Below are 19,469 nucleotides of genomic sequence, written 5' to 3' on the forward strand. Positions count from 1 at the left end.
GTACGTTCTATCCGACAAAGTCACACACTCCTTGACTTGTCGTCCAGATATTTGAAGTGACAGCAATTTTTTCCCCATGTGTGCTTTATCGTGAGACACGAGAAGAGATACTTACACATTTTGGAACGTGTAAAACATGGCCTCTGCGAAACTAGTCAGTAGATGCATCCCAGGAAGGTAAACTTATCCAGTAGAATGTAAGCACACAAACCGCGTTTATGAAATTCTATAAATTTGGTCCCTTGTGCTGTATCAGCAACACAAACTTCAATCCTTCGTTCTATCCCTCTGAATTAAAGTTACTCTTCCTTCTCGCTCTCCCAATGGGATTCTCTCCTGCCTTTTACGCTTGCTCCATTCCTCCAGTTGGTCCTAACAAATTCACAGAGCTAGGCCAGTCCAAATTCAACAATGTTGTGCTTGTGCCTACTGCTCAGAAATGGAGCATTGCCCACGACCACACCTTGGTTTATAAGCCCTTAAGAAAGCATAATCATCAATCTCAACATCTCAGCTTTACTGTTAAGTTTACGTCTCCGTTTTCATTTTCTTTTAATTCTTATTCTGCTAGATTTTAGCTATCGAATAACTACGCGCGGCTGACACGCTTCTCTTGCAGGATGAATTTTACATCAAGCATGCACAAAGATTGGATGAAATTAGAAACGTATTCAGTGAAGTTGGAGAGGATACGCTGGAAGGTTTGATGATGATTGATGCCATACAAAGGTTGGGCATTGACTACCACTTCAAAGAGGAAATTGAAGCAGTTCTACAGAGACAGTATATGAAAGCCAGCACTCACGGTGAGAGCATTCAGGATCTCTACGAGGTTGCTCTTCGTTTTCGGCTATTGAGACAAGAAGGTTACCATGTGCCTGCAGGTGGGATTTCTTTTGACTTCAGCAAAATTTGTTATGAGTCGCATTGTTTTTCAAATAGGAATTTACTGGCTATTGTTTATGAATAGATGTGTTTAACAACTTCAAGAACAAGGAGGGGAAGTTTAAACAAAATCTCAGAAAAGACATCAAGGGATTGTTGGGTTTATATGAAGCTTCACAACTGAGTATAGAAGGAGAAGATATCCTCGAGGAAGCCCAAAGATTCAGCAGCACACTCCTTAACGCAGGGTTGGAACATCTTGATCACCACGAAGCTACAGTTGTCGTGCATACACTGGAGCATCCCCATCATAAGAGCTTGCCAAGGTTCATGGCCAAAAGCTTCCTTAAGGACTTCCAGGGGCCAAATGGATGGCTGACTGTCTTGCAAGAACTTGCAAAAGCGGATTTCAATATGGTTCAATCCATACATCAGCAGGAATTACTTCAAATTTCGAAGTAAGTTTGAAAACTGACTCACCTGTTAAGTATTTTGGTTTCATATATTCTTAAGACTCTTCTAATCGTAAATACCCATTATATTATTAGATGGTGGCAAGACCTAGGTTTGGCTGAGGAGTTGAAGTTTGCAAGAGACCAACCACTGAAATGGTACATGTGGCCCATTGCAGTACTCCCCGATCCAAGCTTGTCAGAGCAAAGGGTTGAGCTCACAAAACCCATCTCTATGATCTATATAATCGATGACATTTTTGATGTTTATGGAACGCTTGATGAGCTCACTCTCTTTACAGAAGCTGTCAATAGGTAGGCATCAACAATGGAATTAATCCATTCATCACCGTACCAAAGTTCCACTAAATTGACCCGTTAATTTTTGCATGCAGATGGGATATAGCTGCTTTCGAGACGTTACCAAACTACATGAAGATATGCTTCAAGACTCTAGATGACATCACAAATGAAATCAGCAACAAGGTCTACAAAGAGCATGGGTGGAACCCAGTAGACTCTCTACGGAAGACGGTATGTACATTCATTTGTCTATGGATATTGAATTTTCACTAGAATTACAAGCACCACATGTTAAACGGATTCTCTGTTGCTACAGTGGGTGAGTTTATGCAATGCGTTTCTAGTAGAAGCCAAATGGTTTGCCTCTGGGCATGTGCCAAAGGCCGACGAGTACTTGAAAAACGGGGTCATCAGTTCAGGGGTACATGTGGTGCTTGTTCACTTGTTCTTTCTCTTGGGCCATGGCATAACCAGGGGAAATGTGGATCTTGTGGATGACTTCCCCAGCATCATATCTTCCACAGCTGCCATTCTTCGTCTTTGGGACGACCTAGGAAGCGCCAAGGTAATGCAAAACCAGGTTATTCATGTCTCAAGTCTTTAATTCCTTAATTCTGATGGTGTCTTAGCCTACTTAGTTTTAAATCAACACTAACACATTCATGAATTCATTGACAGGATGAGAATCAAGACGGCCATGACGGGTCATACATCGAGTGCTACATTAAGGAACACCAAGGCTCTTCAATGGAAAATGCACGGCAAAATGTGACCTATATGATTTCAGACTTATGGAAGCGCCTCAACAAGGAATGCCTCTCTCAGCATCCATTTTCAACTTCTTTTACAAAGGGTTCCCTTAACATTGCAAGGATGGTTCCTTTGATGTACGGTTATGATGACAATCAGAGTCTTCCACACCTTGAGGAACATATGAAGTCCCTCCTCTTTGAAGCATTTCCCCTGTAGGGACTATATATACAGAATAAAAAATAAATAAAATATAAGAGCCACTGATGTGCTTAATGTATCAGTACAGGATTGTCTCTTTGTTTCTTCATACATGGTAGCTAAGGTAGCCAGCTTCCATATTAAAAGAAAGAATAAAAGGATACGGAAGTGATGGAATTGGTTTATAAATAAGAGATTTAGGGTTGTTTGGTTGGTGTTTTCAAGAACTGTTCCTGTTCTTGAAAACAAAAAACATTAAAAACTTGTTTAGTTGAAAAAATTGTTTTTGTTTTTCTTGTTATTCGTGTTCTTGAAATGACATTTTTTGGAGAATCTCAAAATGACATTTTTTGGAGAACAAAAAAAATGTTGTTTTCCCTGTTTTTTTTACTGTTTACAGAACAAAAAAAAAATCATAAGAGAACAATTGTTCTCCATGTTTTTTTCTTCCCGTTCTCACATTTCCTCTTCTCCAGCATAGTGGCGGCATCTCTAGTAGCACGAAACGAAGGTAACTCCATAAGGTAACTCGGTTGAATCAATTAAATTACAGAAGTTTTTCTAATTCAAATCATTGATTTTTTTCCCTTTCAAATCATTACATAAAGATCATAAAATTTTCCAAAAAAATCAGAGGAAGAAGAAACATTGAAATTTAACTGAGTCGTGACTTCCTTTTAAGTCTAGAAGAGGAGAGATCAGACAGATGAAGGCTCACTTACCTCACCACAATCAACGAAGCATGGGAGCTTTGCGGTTGATGGATGGTGACTCCTCAACGTCGATTTAAGTGGACTAAGCATTGGATACCTTTTCTGGTGACGACGACTATTCAGGGAGAGCTTCTATCGTGGGTTGCAAACTTGCAATCGGGTGAACATGGGGACGGGGAAAACTATATTTGGGAAAGTAAAGTAAAACTGGAATGTTATGATTTATATGCACCATGAGATTTAATGAGAATAACCTGGATGACATTTGAATATTTTTAATTTATTATATAATCTAAATTTTTTGTCTTATAACATTCCAAATTAAAGTAGAAAATCAATAATTATTTAAAAAATATATTTTTAAAAGAATCATAATTATAAAAACAACATTTTAATAATAGGTTTATATTAGTGAATCAATAATTATTTTTGTATGTTATAAAGGTTACATTTATACTTGAATTATTTTTAACTTATTATATCATGTAAAAGGCAATATCATATTTAATAAATAATGACATGGTTTGTATAAGATACATTTATATGTTGAACATGGTAAATATATTTATATTTACAATTAAATCATTTTTAATTTATTATATCATGTAATTTTTTTTTATCTTATAATATTTTAAATTGCATTAGGAAATCAATAATTATTTTTAAATGGTATAAAAATTATATTTTTATTTGAATTATTTTTTATTTTATTAATTTTTGACCTTATTTATCTATATCATATTCCATGTTCATATTTATCTACTAAAAGTTAACAAAAATTATAATTGGTGTAAATAAATTTGAGAATAATTTTTTAAATTTTAATAAAATATAAATTTAAAAATTATTTATATGCTTACGATATCAAGTTAATTAAAGAAAAAAAAACCTTTAAATATGTTTTTTATTTTACTTGTTCTAAAAAACTTTTTTATTAACTCAACCAAACATGTATTTTTTGTTTTTGAGAACAAAAACCGTTTTGCATAATCCAATTCTCAAACATAATTTTGTTTTTGAAAACACAAAAAAACTGTTCTTAAAATAAAAACAGTTTTTAAAAACAGCAACCAAATAGACCTTATTATCTAAACACATGGGATAAATCACTGCAAAAATCAGAAACTATCATAAGCCAAACTGGGAGCATGCAGTGATAAATCACTGCAAAAATTCAACAACAAAAATATACTATTTATCTGAAGGCAGTTCCAGTGTAATGCTAAACTTCTTCAACTTTGCCAATTCCACAAGCTCAGTTGCTTCTTCAATTTTTGACTCTTTAACCAGCCCCTCCAACACCTGCTGCAATAAAGCCGGTTCAATAAGCCAGCGCCTTCTGAAGACTTCCTTGCACAGCTCAGTAGCCATTTCAAAATCATCCTTTTCAACAAGAAATGGGATGAGCGTCATGTAAGTAGCCCGAACAGGAGGCAACTCATTTATCGCAATTTCACTATACCACCTTTTAGCTTCCTCTAGGTTTCCAGCATTGCAAAAGCCTTTCATCAAAGAATTGAGAGTAAACACATCAGGTTTGATCCCACTGGTTTTCATCTCATCAATTAATTCAACTGCTTCTGACATTCTATTCTCTGAAATCACTCCTTGCAACTTGGCATTGTAACTTCTGACATTAGGAGCAACATTATTCTTTTTCATTAAATCCCATATCTTCTCGCCATCAGCATAGCTACCATTCTGATAAAACGCGTTGAGAAGGGTATTAAACGTAATCAAATCAGGCTCCAAGCCAACCTTCTCCATCTCATCAAGCACCGAAAGTGCTGAATCCAATGACCCCATCTCACAAAATGCATTAACAAGAATATTGTATGAAACGACGTCGGGGACAATCCCTAAGTTCCCCGGTAACTCTTGGAAAAACCCATCAATCTTATCAAACTTCTTCGAATTAACGCACGCTGACAAAAGAGCATTAAAGGACATGACGGTGCGCTCGCAGTTCAGCTTTGGCAATTCATCGAACAGTTTGTGGGCATGCTCGAACATGCCCGCTTTCCCATATAGAGTAATGAGTCTGACCGCGAAGACTTCGGTGGAGATCTCATTGTACTGTTCTTGGTGTTCCAGGATGTCTTCGATGAATGAGAATTTTTTGGCCTTGGCTAGGGTGAGGACCGCTTTCTCGTAGTACCCGTAGCGGGATCGGAATCGCTTGGAGTCTGAGGATTTCTTGAACTTGTCGATCATTTCTTTAAGTGTAGAGTTATTGGAAGACGAACGCTTGATGGTTTTAGCTGGAGTTTTGGTGGTGGCCGGCAGAGGTGAGGTGAAGATGCCACGGAGACGACGAGCCAGAGACGACATTACTGCTGTGTAACGTTGGGCCGCAGAATGGTAGGGGATAAAAAACTGTTGGGAGTATAACAGAGTTGTATTGAAATAAAAGGAGCCAACGCTGACTCAGATCGGACGGTAGACCCTCGAGGCAGCGCAGTTTAAAATATTATTACTCATAATAATTTTTATTAAAATAATATTTTATTTTATTTCATTAGACACATTATATTATTTAAGCATGTACTACCCTATGCCCAAACATGTACTATATTGTTTTTCAAGAAAAATATAATTATAATGTTTATCTAAAAAATTGCCGATTTAACAAACCTTTTTAATATAAAAAAAAATTAAAAAAAAACAAGAATATTTCCCACTGCTTGCTGTTGGTTTTGAAATCCTTTGTTCAACATAGTGCCAGGACTTGCTGAGTAATTACAAATTAAGCAGAATGTTTGAACAAAATTTCTCATCTAGGAAGTGGATTGAAATTTGTAAAATCTTGTGCAAAATACTGATCACCAAACATGTGACATCAACTCTCATTAAACAAGGGTTTTAGCTTAAGTTTCATTTCTTCTAATTACTCCCGAAAAATTCATTTCTTGAATTGGGATAAATCAAACAGAATGTAATTGTCTTTTTTACTGTCATTCTGAATAAACTTAAGGACCTCACCCTTAGTCCTCCCCTCTCCAAATTAATTATTATAGAAAAACGAGAATAAGTAACAAGAAAATAATAACACAGATTTAAGTGAAAAACCATGAGAAGAGGAGAAGAAAATCCATTATATCAAAAAATTGGTATAAAATGGAAGAGAATCAACAAGCTACTGCATAACCCTAAATCCTATACACCATCACATATATATATATACACCCTAAATTCTATCGGCCCAATCCCTTCGCTACCACCATAGACCCCCAAAAAATCCATAAATTTTATTCACTACATATGTCGCACCGCAAACTTTTTAGGTTGGACCAAAAAAGAATCTAGGTCACCAAACTCTAACAATCTCCACCTCGACATCAATTCCAATGTAAGGAATTAAAAACAAACTCCAATCTTCATCAAAAGCTCTTCACCTCTTCCACAAACCCCAAAGGGCAACTCAACAATGAATACCAACCAAGTCCAAGTAATGCTCAAACTTGGCTACAAGGAGTGTCTTGGTCATCATATCAATAAGATTATCATGGGTGCTAACTTTGCCCACAACAATATCACCATGAGCAATGATATCACGCATAAAATGATACTACATATCAATGTGTTTTGTCCTCTTATGAAACATCTGATCTTTTGTGAGGAAAATAGTTGACTATCACAAAAAAAAAGAATTGTGGTAATCTACAAGTTGTCACTAAGTTCACCAAATAGTCTTTTCAACTAAATAGCTTCCTTACAAGCTTCTATAATAGTTATGTACTTGGTCTCGATAGTAGACAAAGCAACTGTAGTCTACAAAGTAGCTTTCCAACGAATAACACAACCACCAACAGTAAAAACATACCTTTTAAGAGATCTCTTTTTATCAAGGTCACCAACGAAATCAGAATCGACATACCTAATGACTCCATCTCTAGTTCTCCCAAAATGCAAACAAACATCAATTGAGCCACACAAGTATCTAAAAATCTACTAAACTGCTTTCCAATGTTCTTTATCAGGATTTGTCATGTATCTACTGACTACATATAATAAATCTTAACGTGAACAAACCATAACCTGCATGAGAGACCCCATTACACTAGAATATGGAACTCGTGACATATAGTCAACATCATCATCTGATTGTGGAGATAAGGTAGATGAAAGTCTGAAATGAGCTGCTAATGGAGTACTAACAGGTTTGACATTCTACATATTGAACTTATGAAGAACTTTCTCAATGTACTATTTCTGACTTAGGTATAATTTACTTGTTTTTCTACCTCTTAGAATCTCTATTCCAAGTTTTTTTTTTTTTGTCACTCTTACGTCTTTCATCGCAAACTCCTTATTTAGCTAGACTTTTACTTTTCTTATATCTTCTTTACCTGCTTTTCTATCTCTCAAAATCTCCATTCCAAGTGGCTTTTACGATTGCTCCATTCCTGTAGTACTTGACCTAGACAACTTTTGAGAAATAAGCAAGACTAATTTCACCAGAATTGTGTCTATGCCTAATACTCACAAATGGAGTATTGCCCAGGATCACACCTTGGTTTCTACCCCCTTAAAGAAAGATAACCATCCACCTGAACTTGTCAATTTTACTGTTAAGTTTGCCTTACTACTTTCCAATTTTTTGTAGTTCTTATTATGTCATGCATTTTCAAACTTTCTAAGTTCCTAACTTTACAGTATGAGTTCTACAATGAACATGCACAAAAGTTAAAGGGAGCTAAGCATGTATTTAGCGAACTAAGAGAAAATGCAATGGAAGGCATGCTAATGATTGATGTCATACAACACCTAGGCATTGATTATCACTTCAAATAGGAGATTAAAGTAGTTTTGAAGAAGCAGTATATGAAATCTAGCATTCATGGTGATTGTGATGAGGATCTTTATGAGGTTGCACTTCAATTTCACCTATTGAGACAAGAAAATTATCATGTGGCAAGCAAGCATTGGACCATTGATTGAAGCCCAAATATGTGCTTTAATGGCACATATTCGATATGATTTGTGCACCAGAGGACACTCAAATCACTTAACTTGACCTAAATCGATACAAAGGCCCTAGCCATGACTTTAACTTGTATTTTGGAGATTTATCTCAAGTTGAATGGAAGAAAATGGTACAAGTTGAATCACCTTAGATTTTGGAAGATCAAGAAAGTTCTAAATGATGAAATAAGCAAGTCAAAAGCTCATGGACCATGAAGAAAAGAAAGACAAGGATATCATGAGTGTGAAAAATGAGAAATAACCATTATGGAGTAAGAATGAAGGCAAGCGAACATAGATTATGCGGCATGAAGCAAATTTATCAAGTTGCATGGAAGTTTGAAACTCAAAATCTAGTGGTAACGTGTACTTTGAACTTGAGGAAAAAAATTGAGCACTTTTTGTGATCTATTTTATGCATACTAAATATCACTTCAAATATTGGGAAGTTAGAAGTCCAACGCTTCAAACAATATGCAAATCGAAGTTGAAATGAAGAAGTTATGGTCATTTAAAGATAATTGCGTAAAACTAAATGACCATTTTGAAATTCAACTTATGAATTCGAAATACAACTTATAAATTTGAAATCCAATTCGAAATGACTCCAATTTCAAATTCACCCACTATTTCACCTCTTTTACCTTAAGAATTGCATCTAGGGCACTTCATCTGCCCTAAGTGGGCCTCATACGACTAGAAATCACCATTTTATTATTTTATTTAGTCATTTTTAAATATTTTTTTGTAATAAATGACCAATGAGAGTGTGTCACATGTTAGGTAATTAATGATATTATAAAAACTCTTTTAGTTCTAGGGTTTACCAGGAGTTCAATAATTTTGTGGGGAAGAAAACGAGAACTTTGGTTTTCTTTATTGAATATATTGTTTTTATTTTCTTTTGATTCAAATTACGAATTTTTACCCTATTATGGATTGTGAATGTGACATCACCCCCATGAGAGGCTAAAAAGTCAACTCAAAGCTTAAAGCATGAAAACATAAAGGTTAGGAAACCTATAGAGACAATGGATAAACCATTATAACAATGAGATTAACTATTGGTTGAATTACAATTTATCACTTTTTTATCATATTCTTGTGAGTTAGTTTAGGAAATGATACGGTATGTTATTACCTGATACTAATGATTCTTGGTAACTCTTGATCATTAGTTATCATGGTCTTCCCTATCGTTATTTACCCCGAAACAAAACTATAAGGAGTAGGAAGGGTTAAAAAGTTAAACCTTAAACCAGTAATTAATCTCATCCATTTGATGATTTTAGGAATTTTTTTAAAAAAAAGGAAAAAATAGGTTTCAGATGTAGTTTTGAGTTATAAAACTCAAATTGGTTGCGAAATGCCAAAGACCTTAAAATCCTAAGATCATTTTACTTAAGAAACCCTTGTTATCTCTTTTTCTATACTTTAAGTTGGATTGTGTAAAGCTCTAGAATTGAATTAAAAATCAATATCCATTTTGTTATTAATTTAGTTTTTTTAACTTAGTTTCACCTCATAAAAGTTACTTTATATATTGTTTTTCATTTTAGGATTCAAACAAAAACAATTCATTTATTGATAATTTTCATAAAGTAGTCCTTGACAATACCTGAAGTACAATAATAACCATAATGACTCTTTTTTTTGTTTTGTTTTTTTTTACTAGAGTTGTTAAATAAAAGTCTTAGCATCTTGGACAACAAAGAAGATTGGTCAACCATTTACGTCGAAAAATATTGAATTATGTCACCGTCTTTTTTCTTTGGATACTTTACGTTTGATTAGAAAAATAGAAAAATAAAAACATATACCCAATTAATAAATTGTCTTTATATTTAGCTTTAAATTCTTTCCATTTTTTTCTCTTATAAAATTAAATAATTTTAAAATATATAAATCTTATTTTGTATACTAAATCAAACTATTAGAAACTTTAAAAAAAAAAAAAAAAATTCTTTGCCAAACATTATTGGGGTTACAAAAACCAAGATTGTACAATAACTGTCTTAGCTATATATATGATAACTTCTATTTCATTTCCTCTGCAACAATCACCAACACTTTTTTGTAATCCAGAATAATCACATTTTTTTAATAAACCAATTCATTTTACATAAGTATCATGAAGATTGGTCCACATGTGTACGTTCTGTCCGACAAAGTCACAAACTCCTTGACTTGTCGTCCAGATATTTGAAGTGACAGCAATTTTTTCCCCATGTGTGCTTTATCGTGAGACACGAGAAGAGATATTTCACATTTTGGAACGTGTAAAACATGGCCTCTGCGAAACTAGTCAGTAGATGCATCCTAGGAAGGTAAACTTATCCAGTAGAATGTAAGCACACAAACCGCGTTTATGAAATTCTATAAATTTGGTCCCTTGTGCTGTATCAGCAACACAAACTTCAATCCTTCGTTCTATCCCTCTGAATTAAAGTTACTCTTCCTTCTCGCTCTCCCAATGGGATTCTCTCCTGCCTTTTACGCTTGCTCCATTCCTCCAGTTGGTCCTAACAAATTCACAGAGCTAGGCCAGTCCAAATTCAACAATGTTGTGCTTGTGCCTACTGCTCAGAAATGGAGCATTGCCCACGACCACACCTTGGTTTATAAGCCCTTAAGAAAGCATAATCATCAATCTCAACATCTCAGCTTTACTGTTAAGTTTACGTCTCCGTTTTCATTTTCTTTTAATTCTTATTCTGCTAGATTTTAGCTATCGAATAACTACGCGCGGCTGACACGCTTCTCTTGCAGGATGAATTTTACATCAAGCATGCACAAAGATTGGATGAAATTAGAAACGTATTCAGTGAAGTTGGAGAGGATACGCTGGAAGGTTTGATGATGATTGATGCCATACAAAGGTTGGGCATTGACTACCACTTCAAAGAGGAAATTGAAGCAGTTCTACAGAGACAGTATATGAAAGCCAGCACTCACGGTGAGAGCATTCAGGATCTCTACGAGGTTGCTCTTCGTTTTCGGCTATTGAGACAAGAAGGTTACCATGTGCCTGCAGGTGGGATTTCTTTTGACTTCAGCAAAATTTGTTATGAGTCGCATTGTTTTTCAAATAGGAATTTACTGGCTATTGTTCATGAATAGATGTGTTTAACAACTTCAAGAACAAGGAGGGGAAGTTTAAACAAAATCTCAGCAAAGACATCAAGGGATTGTTGGGTTTATATGAAGCTTCACAACTGAGTATAGAAGGAGAAGATATCCTCGAGGAAGCCCAAAGATTCAGCAGCACACTCCTTAACGCAGGGTTGGAACATCTTGATCACCACGAAGCTACAGTTGTTGGGCATACACTGGAGCATCCCCATCATAAGAGCTTGCCAAGGTTCATGGCCAAAAGCTTCCTTAAGGACTTCCAGGGGCCAAATGGATGGCTGACTGTCTTGCAAGAACTTGCAAAAGCGGATTTCAATATGGTTCAATCCATACATCAGCAGGAATTACTTCAAATTTCGAAGTAAGTTTGAAAACTGACTCACCTGTTAAGTATTTTGGTTTCATATATTCTTAAGACTCTTCTAATCGTAAATACCCATCATATTATTAGATGGTGGCAAGACCTAGGTTTGGCTGAGGAGTTGAAATTTGCAAGAGACCAACCACTGAAATGGCACATGTGGCCCATGGCAGTACTCCCCGATCCAAGCTTGTCAGAGCAAAGGGTTGAGCTCACAAAACCCATCTCTATGATCTATATAATCGATGACATTTTTGATGTTCATGGAACGCTTGATGAGCTCACTCTCTTTACAGAAGCTGTCAATAGGTAGGCATCAACAATGGAATTAATCCATTCATCACCGTACCAAAGTTCCACTAAATTGACCCGTTAATTTTTGCATGCAGATGGGATATAGCTGCTTTCGAGACGCTACCAAACTACATGAAGATATGCTTCAAGACTCTAGATGAAATCACAAATGAAATCAGCAACAAGGTCTACAAAGAGCACGGGTGGAACCCAGTAGACTCGCTACGGAAGACGGTATGTACATTCATTTGTCTATGGATATTGAATTTTCACGAGAATTACAAGCACCACATGTTAAACGGATTCTCTCTGTTGCTACAGTGGATGAGTTTATGCAATGCGTTTCTAGTAGAAGCCAAATGGTTTGCCTCTGGGCATGTGCCAAAGGCCGACGAGTACTTGAAAAACGGGGTCATCAGTTCAGGGGTACATGTGGTGCTTGTTCACTTGTTCTTTCTCTTGGGCCATGGCATAACCAGGGGAAATGTGGATCTTGTGGATGACTTCCCCAGCATCATATCTTCCACAGCTGCCATTCTTCGTCTTTGGGACGACCTGGGAAGCGCCAAGGTAATGTAAAACCAGGTTATTCATGTCTCAAGTCTTTAATTCCTTAGTTCTGATAGTGTCTTAGCCTACTTAGTTTTAAATCAACACTAACACATTCATGGATTCATTGACAGGATGAGAATCAAGACGGCCACGACGGGTCATACATCGAGTGCTACATTAAGGAACACCAAGGCTCTTCCATGGAAAATGCACGGCAAAATGTGACCTATATGATTTCAGACTTATGGAAGCGCCTCAACAAGGAGTGCCTCTCTCAGCATCCATTTTCAACTTCTTTTTCAAAGGGTTCCCTTAACATTGCAAGGATGGTTCCTTTGATGTACAGTTATGATGACAATCAGAGTCTTCCACACCTTGAGGAACATATGAAGTCCCTCCTCTTTGAAGCATTTCCCCTGTAGGGAGGTACTATATATATAGAATCAAAAAATTAAAATATAAGAGCCACTGATGTGCTTAATGTATCAGTACAGGATTGTCTCTTCGTTTCTTCATATAATGGTAGCTAAGGTAGCCAGCTTCCATATTAAAAGAAAGAATAAAAGGATACGGAAGTGTTGGAATTGGTTTATGAATCAGAGATTTATTATCTTACACTGGATAAAAGTGAAGTAAAAAGTACAACTGATAAGATCCGAAAATCAGAAACTAACATAACCCATACTGGGAGCCTGCTTTGTTAAATCACTGCAAAAATTCAACAAAATATACTATTTATCTGAAGGCAGTTCCAGTGTAATGCGAAACTTCTTCAACTTTGCCAATTCCACAAGCTCAGTTGCTTCTTCAATTTTTGACTCTTTAACCAGCCCCTCCAACACCTGCTTCAATAAAGCCGGTTCAATAAGCCAGCGCCTGCTGCAGACTTCCTTGCACAGCTCAGTAGCCATTTCAAAATCACCCTTTTCAACAAGACATGGGATGAGTGTCATGTAAGTAGCCCGAACAGGAGGCAACTCATTTATCGCAATTTCACTATACCACCTTTTAGCTTCCTCTAGGTTTCCAGCATTGCAAAAGCCTTTCATCAAAGAATTGAGAGTAAACACATCAGGTTTGATCCCACTGGTTTTCATCTCATCAATTAATTCAACTGCTTCTGACATTCTATTCTCTGAAATCACTCCTCGCAACTTGGCATTGTAACTTCTAACATTAGATTCAACATTATTCTTTTTCATTAAATCCCATATCTTCTCGCCATCAGCATAGCTACCACTCTGATAAAACGCGTTGAGAAGGGTATTAAACGTAATCAAATCAGGCTCCAAGCCAACCTTCTCCATCTCATCAAGCACCGAAAGTGCTGAATCCAATGACCCCATCTCACAAAATGCATTAACAATAATATTGTATGAAACGACGTCGGGGACAATCCCTAAGTTCCCCGGTAACTCTTGGAAAAACCCATCAATCTTATCAAACTTCTTCGAATTAACGCACACTGACAAAAGAGCATTGAAAGACATGACGGTGCGCTCGCAGTTCAGCTTTGGCATTTCATCGAACAGTTTGTGGGCATGCTCGAACATACCCGCTTTCCCATACAGAGTCATGAGTCTGATCGCGAAGACTTCAGTGGAGATCTCATTGTACTGTTTTTGGTGTTCCAGGATGTCTTCGATGAATGAGAATTTTTTGGCCTTGGCTAGTGTGAGGACCGCTTTCTCGTAGTACCCGTAGCGGGATCGGAATCGCTTGGAGTCTGAGGATTTCTTGAACTTGTCGACCATTTCTTTAAGTCTAGAGTTATTGGAAGACGAACGCTTGATGATTTTAGCTGGAGTTTTGGTGGTGGCCGGCAGAGGTGAGGTGAAGATGCCACGGAGACGACGAGCCAGAGACGACATTACTGCTGTGTAACGTTGCGCCGCAGAATGCTAGGTATAAAACTGTTGGGAGTATAGCAGAGTTCTACTGAAATGAAAGGGGCAAATGCTGACTCAGATCGGACGGTAGGTGCGAGGCAGCGTAGTTTGCTAATTTTCTTGAATTGTTTTGTTCAATAAAATTATTTTAAGTCAAATAAGACTTGGTGCGTTGATTTTTTTTTAGGGAAAACTGATCAGAAGGGACAAAAATCCCTCAATATTGTAAAACTAACCCTCCACTTTTAATAGCCTCTAAAATGGTCCGATCTGGACAAAAATATCCCTCAGCTACATCAACTCCTTTTTCCCTCCCATTCTAATTTTATTTCCCTCCATTCACCTCCTTTTTATTATTTCTTCCACTTTCTCATTTTTTTCATTTTCTCCTGTTATTCCGTTTCTCTCTTTTCAGTGCATTTCTTCAAGTCTCACACAGTTTCTCTTCAGATTTCTTCAACTTAAAGCGCTTTAAGTTGTGGTTGGATAAACAGTGTACGTTTATTTTTATTTTTCCATATTTTTTTTCTTTCATGTTTTATTTATTGAATATTTTCAAACATTTAATGAGATGTAGTAAATATTTAAATAAGTTTGAAATTGTTATAATTTTTTTAATATCATTTACAGCCATGAAAAAAGGGATTAAAAGAAGGAAACAATCAGCTTAAAAAGTGTAGCGTGGAGAAACATTGTCTATATGGAAAAATCAAATGATGGTAAGTAATAAAACTTATGGAATTTTATGATGGTTTTGGTATTGTTTGCACATTTGTGCTTTATATAGATGTAAATATATGTGTTAATAGGGTTTTGACATAATATATAAAGTTATCTTTTTTAGTTATATATCAAAACCTTACGGATATTAAGTTGAACTTGACGTGTGTTAAGTTGAACTTGAAGTAAGTTAAGATTGTATATAGTTATTTTATAGTAACATTATATTTTTGTTATTGTATTTAATTATACTCAATTTGAGTTGAATCATTTGCAAATTAGCCTTGACCTTAAATAAATTACAACATAACCAATCTTTTAGTAAACAAATATATTTTTATTGTTTAAAATAGTTTAGAGTTACAATGTCTGAATTTATTTAATAACTATATACATTGTATTTCTATATCATTATTGGTATTATTTGAGGTAGTAAAGATGATTAATAATGTTATTTATTTGTTGTTTATTAAAAAAATAAATATGTGTAATGAAATAATATGTATTTAATAATGAATGAGTTTTTAAAAATTAATACCTACTTATTGGTGCTAATGCTATGATGTAACTAAAAAATATTCTAATATTGTTTGTTGATGCCACTAATTGAATTATTCTGTTATTTCAGTGGTTGATGAAGTAGGAATAATGCTTTTACATGAAGGAGAATGGGTACGAGATGGAAATGTTTTCTATTTCGAAGGAAGTAAAGGTAAAGGCATTGAGATCACGAAAACTATATCATATAAAGAGTTATTAGGGGTTGTCCATCATATTTTGAAGCTAGATCCAACAAATTGTTTTCTTTCAATGAAGTATGTATTCAATGCCAACATACCCACAAGTCCTATACAACTAACTGATGATGGGGATGTGAAATTCTTTATTGGTTTAAATTGTACAAATGGTAAGCTGCCTGTTCCATTGTGCATCACAGTTGAAAAGAGAATTGATAATCACAATCAGAAATCAATTTTCAATTCTTATTTCGAATGTCATATGTCTTCTGAGATTGATAAAGAATTGAATGAGGACTCAATGTTGATGCATAAAAGTAGACACATTCATTGTGATTCAGTTGAAACTCTTACTGTTGATGGTGAAAATGGACCAAGATTTCAAAATGAGTCACATGAAGGGTATAAAGTTCATGATTGGAACATGAATGAGACTGCAATTAATGAGGAGGATTATAGAATGAATACTAACCCTACTAGTGATAAGCAAGTGACCCAAATTGGCTCATTCAGAACTGGTTCAGCTCAGAGTGCAGAAATCTTGACCATGATTGATACAAGTGATGGGTTCATACATGACAATCCCACTATAATCGAAGATGTAGCAAATGAAAGACAAAACATGATGCAACAACCTATAGTTAGTGGAATTAGTGATGACCATCTAGAAGAACACCAAATTTACTCAAGTAAGAAAGAATTACAAAGGAAGTTGTATATGATGGCTCTGAAAAGGAAGTTTGAGTTCAAAACAACTAAATCCACTACTAAGTTATTGCTTGTTGAATGTTTTGATAAAGAATGCAAGTGGCGAGTTCGTGCTACCAAGTTGGGGATTTCGAATATGTTTCAAATAATGAAATTCTATTCAACACACACTTGTCGGTTATATATGATGTCTCGTGACAATCGACATGCAAGTAGTTGGTTGATTGGTGAGAGTATAAGAGAAACATATCAAGGGATTGGTTGTGAATTTCGACCAAATGACATTGTAGCAGACATTCGAAAGCAGTATGGCATTCAAATCAGTTATGATAAGGCGTGGAGAGCCAAAGAACTTGCTCTAGGTTCTATTAGGGGATCACCTGAGGAGTCTTATAACACTTTACCATCCTATTGCTATGTTTTAGAGCAAAAAAATCCTGGTACCATTACTGATATAGTTACTGATTGTGATAATCAATTCAAATACTTTTTTATGTCGATTGGTGCATCTCTTGCTGGGTTTCACACATCAATAAGGCCTGTGGTTGCAGTTGATGGGACATTTTTGAAAGCAAAGTACTTAGGGACTTTATTTATTGCAGCGTGTAAAGATGGCAACAATCAGATATACCCTTTAGCCTTTGGGATTGGTGATTCAGAAAATGATGCCTCATGGGAGTGGTTTTTACAAAAACTACATGATGCACTTGGACACATTGATGATTTGTTTGTGATATCAGATCGACATGGTAGCATTGAGAAAGCAGTACATAAAGTATTTCCCCATGCGAGGCATGGTGTCTGCACTTATCACGTTGGACAAAATTTGAAGACAAAGTTCAAGAATCCTGCAATTCATAAGTTGTTCCATGATGCTGCCCATGCTTATCGTGTTTCAGAGTTTAATTTTATATTTGGGCAACTAGAGATGATTGACCCAAGAGCAGCAAGATATTTGATGGATATAGGTGTTGATCGATGGGCACGTTCATATTCTACCGAAAAAAGATATAATATCATGACGACAAGGATCGTTGAAAGCCTTAATGCTGTGTTGAAAAATGCTAGAGATCTTCCGGTTTTGCAATTGGTTGAAGAATTGAGAAACTTACTTCAAAAATGGTTTGTGACTCGTCAACAACAAGCAATGTCAATGTCAACTGAACTTACCATGTGGGCTGATGGAGAACTTCGTTCTAGGTATAATATGTCAGCAACATATCTAGTGGAACCTATCAACTCCAAGGAGTGTAATGTTAACTATGCTGGCATTAGTGCTCAAGTGAATTTAGACACTCGTTCATGCACATGTCGACAATTTGATCTTGATCATATTCCATGTGCACATGCTATTGCTGCTTGTAGATTTTACAACATTTCATGTTACACTTTGTGCTCCAAGCATTTTACTACTAAAGCATTGTTATCTTCATATTCAGGGTGTATTTATCCAACTGGAAATGAAATAGATTGGGTAGTACCTAATCATATTCGTGATAAAGTTGTGTTACCACCTAAAACAAGACGCCCAACAGGAAGACCAAGGAAAGTAAGAATTCCTTCTGGTGGAGAGGGCAAGCGCACATCTCGTTGTAGTCGATGTGGTCAATATGGGCATAATCGGAAAACATGCAAACGACCAATCCCTTGATATCATGATAGCTTTGGCACTCTATGAACTTACATGGAATGAAAACTGTAATAGTGAGCTTTTTTGTTTTTTTGGTACCCATGTGAACAGAAATGTAAGTTACTTTTTTGTATAAGGTGATAGGATAAGCACATAGATGAATATTGTAATAATGATCCCCTTTTTTTGCATAACCATAGAAATGGAGATATTTTTTACTTTTGTACATATATGTTATGATGAGTTATGTATAAAGTATAAATGAAAATTACATGTTTATTCTCAAACTATGGACTCAACTGTTCTCACGTTTATTGATAAGGAACTTGACAATAGTTAAGTTCAGGTTTTGTCTGAAGACTGTGGACTTAACTACCTTCAAGTTTGTACATAAAACAACTTGACAATAGTTAAGTTCAGGTTTTTTCTGAAGACTGTGAACTTAACTACCTTCAAGTTTGTTCATAAAACAACTTGACAATAGTTAAGTTCAGGTTTTGTCTGAAGACTGTAGACTTAACTACCTTCAAGTTTGTACATAAAACAACTTGACAATAGTTAAGTTCAGGTTTTGTCTGAAGACTGTGAACTTAACTACCTTCAAGTTTGTTCATAAAACAACTTGACAATAGTTAAGTTCAGGTTTTGTCTGAAGACTGTGGACTTAACTACCTTCAAGTTTGTTCATAAAATAACTTAACAATAGTTAAGTTCAGGTAAAAATGACAATTGTAGACACAACTTCTTATGAGTCTATAGAAGATCAACTTGATACCTGTTAAGTCCAGATTAAATATGTTATTCTGGAATAGATTTCGACTTAATATCTGTCAAGTTTGTTCACAGTTAACTTGATAGTAGTTAAGTTCATGTGTTCTATTAAGACTGTGGACTTAATTACCTTCAAGTTTGTACCCATAACAACTTGACAACATTGAAGTTTAGTTTAAAAGGTCAATTGTATACATAACTATCGAACAACATTCATCAAAATATCCAAGTAGATATATCAACCTGTCCAACTACATTTATCAAAATGCCTAACTACATATATGAAGCTATCCAATTACATATAACAAACCATCCAACTACATTATCAAAATGTGAAATATCAACATGAATTCATTACATAGGCAAGTATTTCATATAAAATAACTCTACTGCCATCTTTTCCCGA

The 19,469-nt window shown here is 35.5% G+C and overlaps 5 protein-coding genes across 6 annotated transcripts; 3 read left to right on the forward strand and 2 right to left on the reverse strand.

The window, feature by feature from the left end:
• Positions 1-218: 218 nt before the first annotated feature.
• Positions 219-2,673, forward strand: LOC100266449 ((3S,6E)-nerolidol synthase 1). 2 transcript variants are annotated; one of them, XM_002263681.5, is made up of 7 exons: positions 219-521; positions 620-884; positions 971-1,343; positions 1,434-1,652; positions 1,733-1,871; positions 1,957-2,205; positions 2,319-2,673. In XM_002263681.5, exons 1-7 carry the CDS (start codon positions 219-221, stop codon positions 2,607-2,609), a joined length of 1,839 nt encoding a protein of 612 aa, XP_002263717.3. In that variant the 3' UTR covers positions 2,610-2,673. The 2 variants fall into 2 exon arrangements, with proteins under 2 accessions (XP_002263717.3, XP_059596330.1); XM_059740347.1 differs by having other exon boundaries at positions 242-521; positions 1,957-2,220.
• A 1,822-nt stretch (positions 2,674-4,495) lies between these two features.
• On the reverse strand, positions 4,496-5,635 carry LOC132254470 (small ribosomal subunit protein mS78 (rPPR3a)-like). Its single transcript, XM_059740186.1, has one exon. It carries the CDS (start codon positions 5,633-5,635, stop codon positions 4,496-4,498), a length of 1,140 nt encoding a protein of 379 aa, XP_059596169.1.
• A 4,989-nt stretch (positions 5,636-10,624) lies between these two features.
• LOC100267150 ((3S,6E)-nerolidol synthase 1-like) lies at positions 10,625-13,204 on the forward strand. The gene is made up of 7 exons (XM_019218308.2): positions 10,625-10,940; positions 11,039-11,303; positions 11,390-11,762; positions 11,853-12,071; positions 12,152-12,290; positions 12,378-12,626; positions 12,740-13,204. Exons 1-7 carry the CDS (start codon positions 10,638-10,640, stop codon positions 13,028-13,030), a joined length of 1,839 nt encoding a protein of 612 aa, XP_019073853.2. The 5' UTR covers positions 10,625-10,637; the 3' UTR covers positions 13,031-13,204.
• A 135-nt stretch (positions 13,205-13,339) lies between these two features.
• On the reverse strand, positions 13,340-14,479 carry LOC132254471 (small ribosomal subunit protein mS78 (rPPR3a)-like). Its single transcript, XM_059740187.1, has one exon. It carries the CDS (start codon positions 14,477-14,479, stop codon positions 13,340-13,342), a length of 1,140 nt encoding a protein of 379 aa, XP_059596170.1.
• A 2,676-nt stretch (positions 14,480-17,155) lies between these two features.
• Positions 17,156-18,313, forward strand: LOC132254472 (uncharacterized). The gene has a single exon (XM_059740188.1). The coding sequence runs from the start codon at positions 17,156-17,158 to the stop codon at positions 18,311-18,313; it is 1,158 nt and encodes a 385-aa protein (XP_059596171.1).
• The last annotated feature ends 1,156 nt before the right edge of the window (positions 18,314-19,469 follow it).

This window comes from Vitis vinifera, chromosome 10, assembly GCF_030704535.1.
Source record: "Vitis vinifera cultivar Pinot Noir 40024 chromosome 10, ASM3070453v1".
Classification (NCBI taxonomy): Eukaryota; Viridiplantae; Streptophyta; class Magnoliopsida; order Vitales; family Vitaceae; genus Vitis; species Vitis vinifera.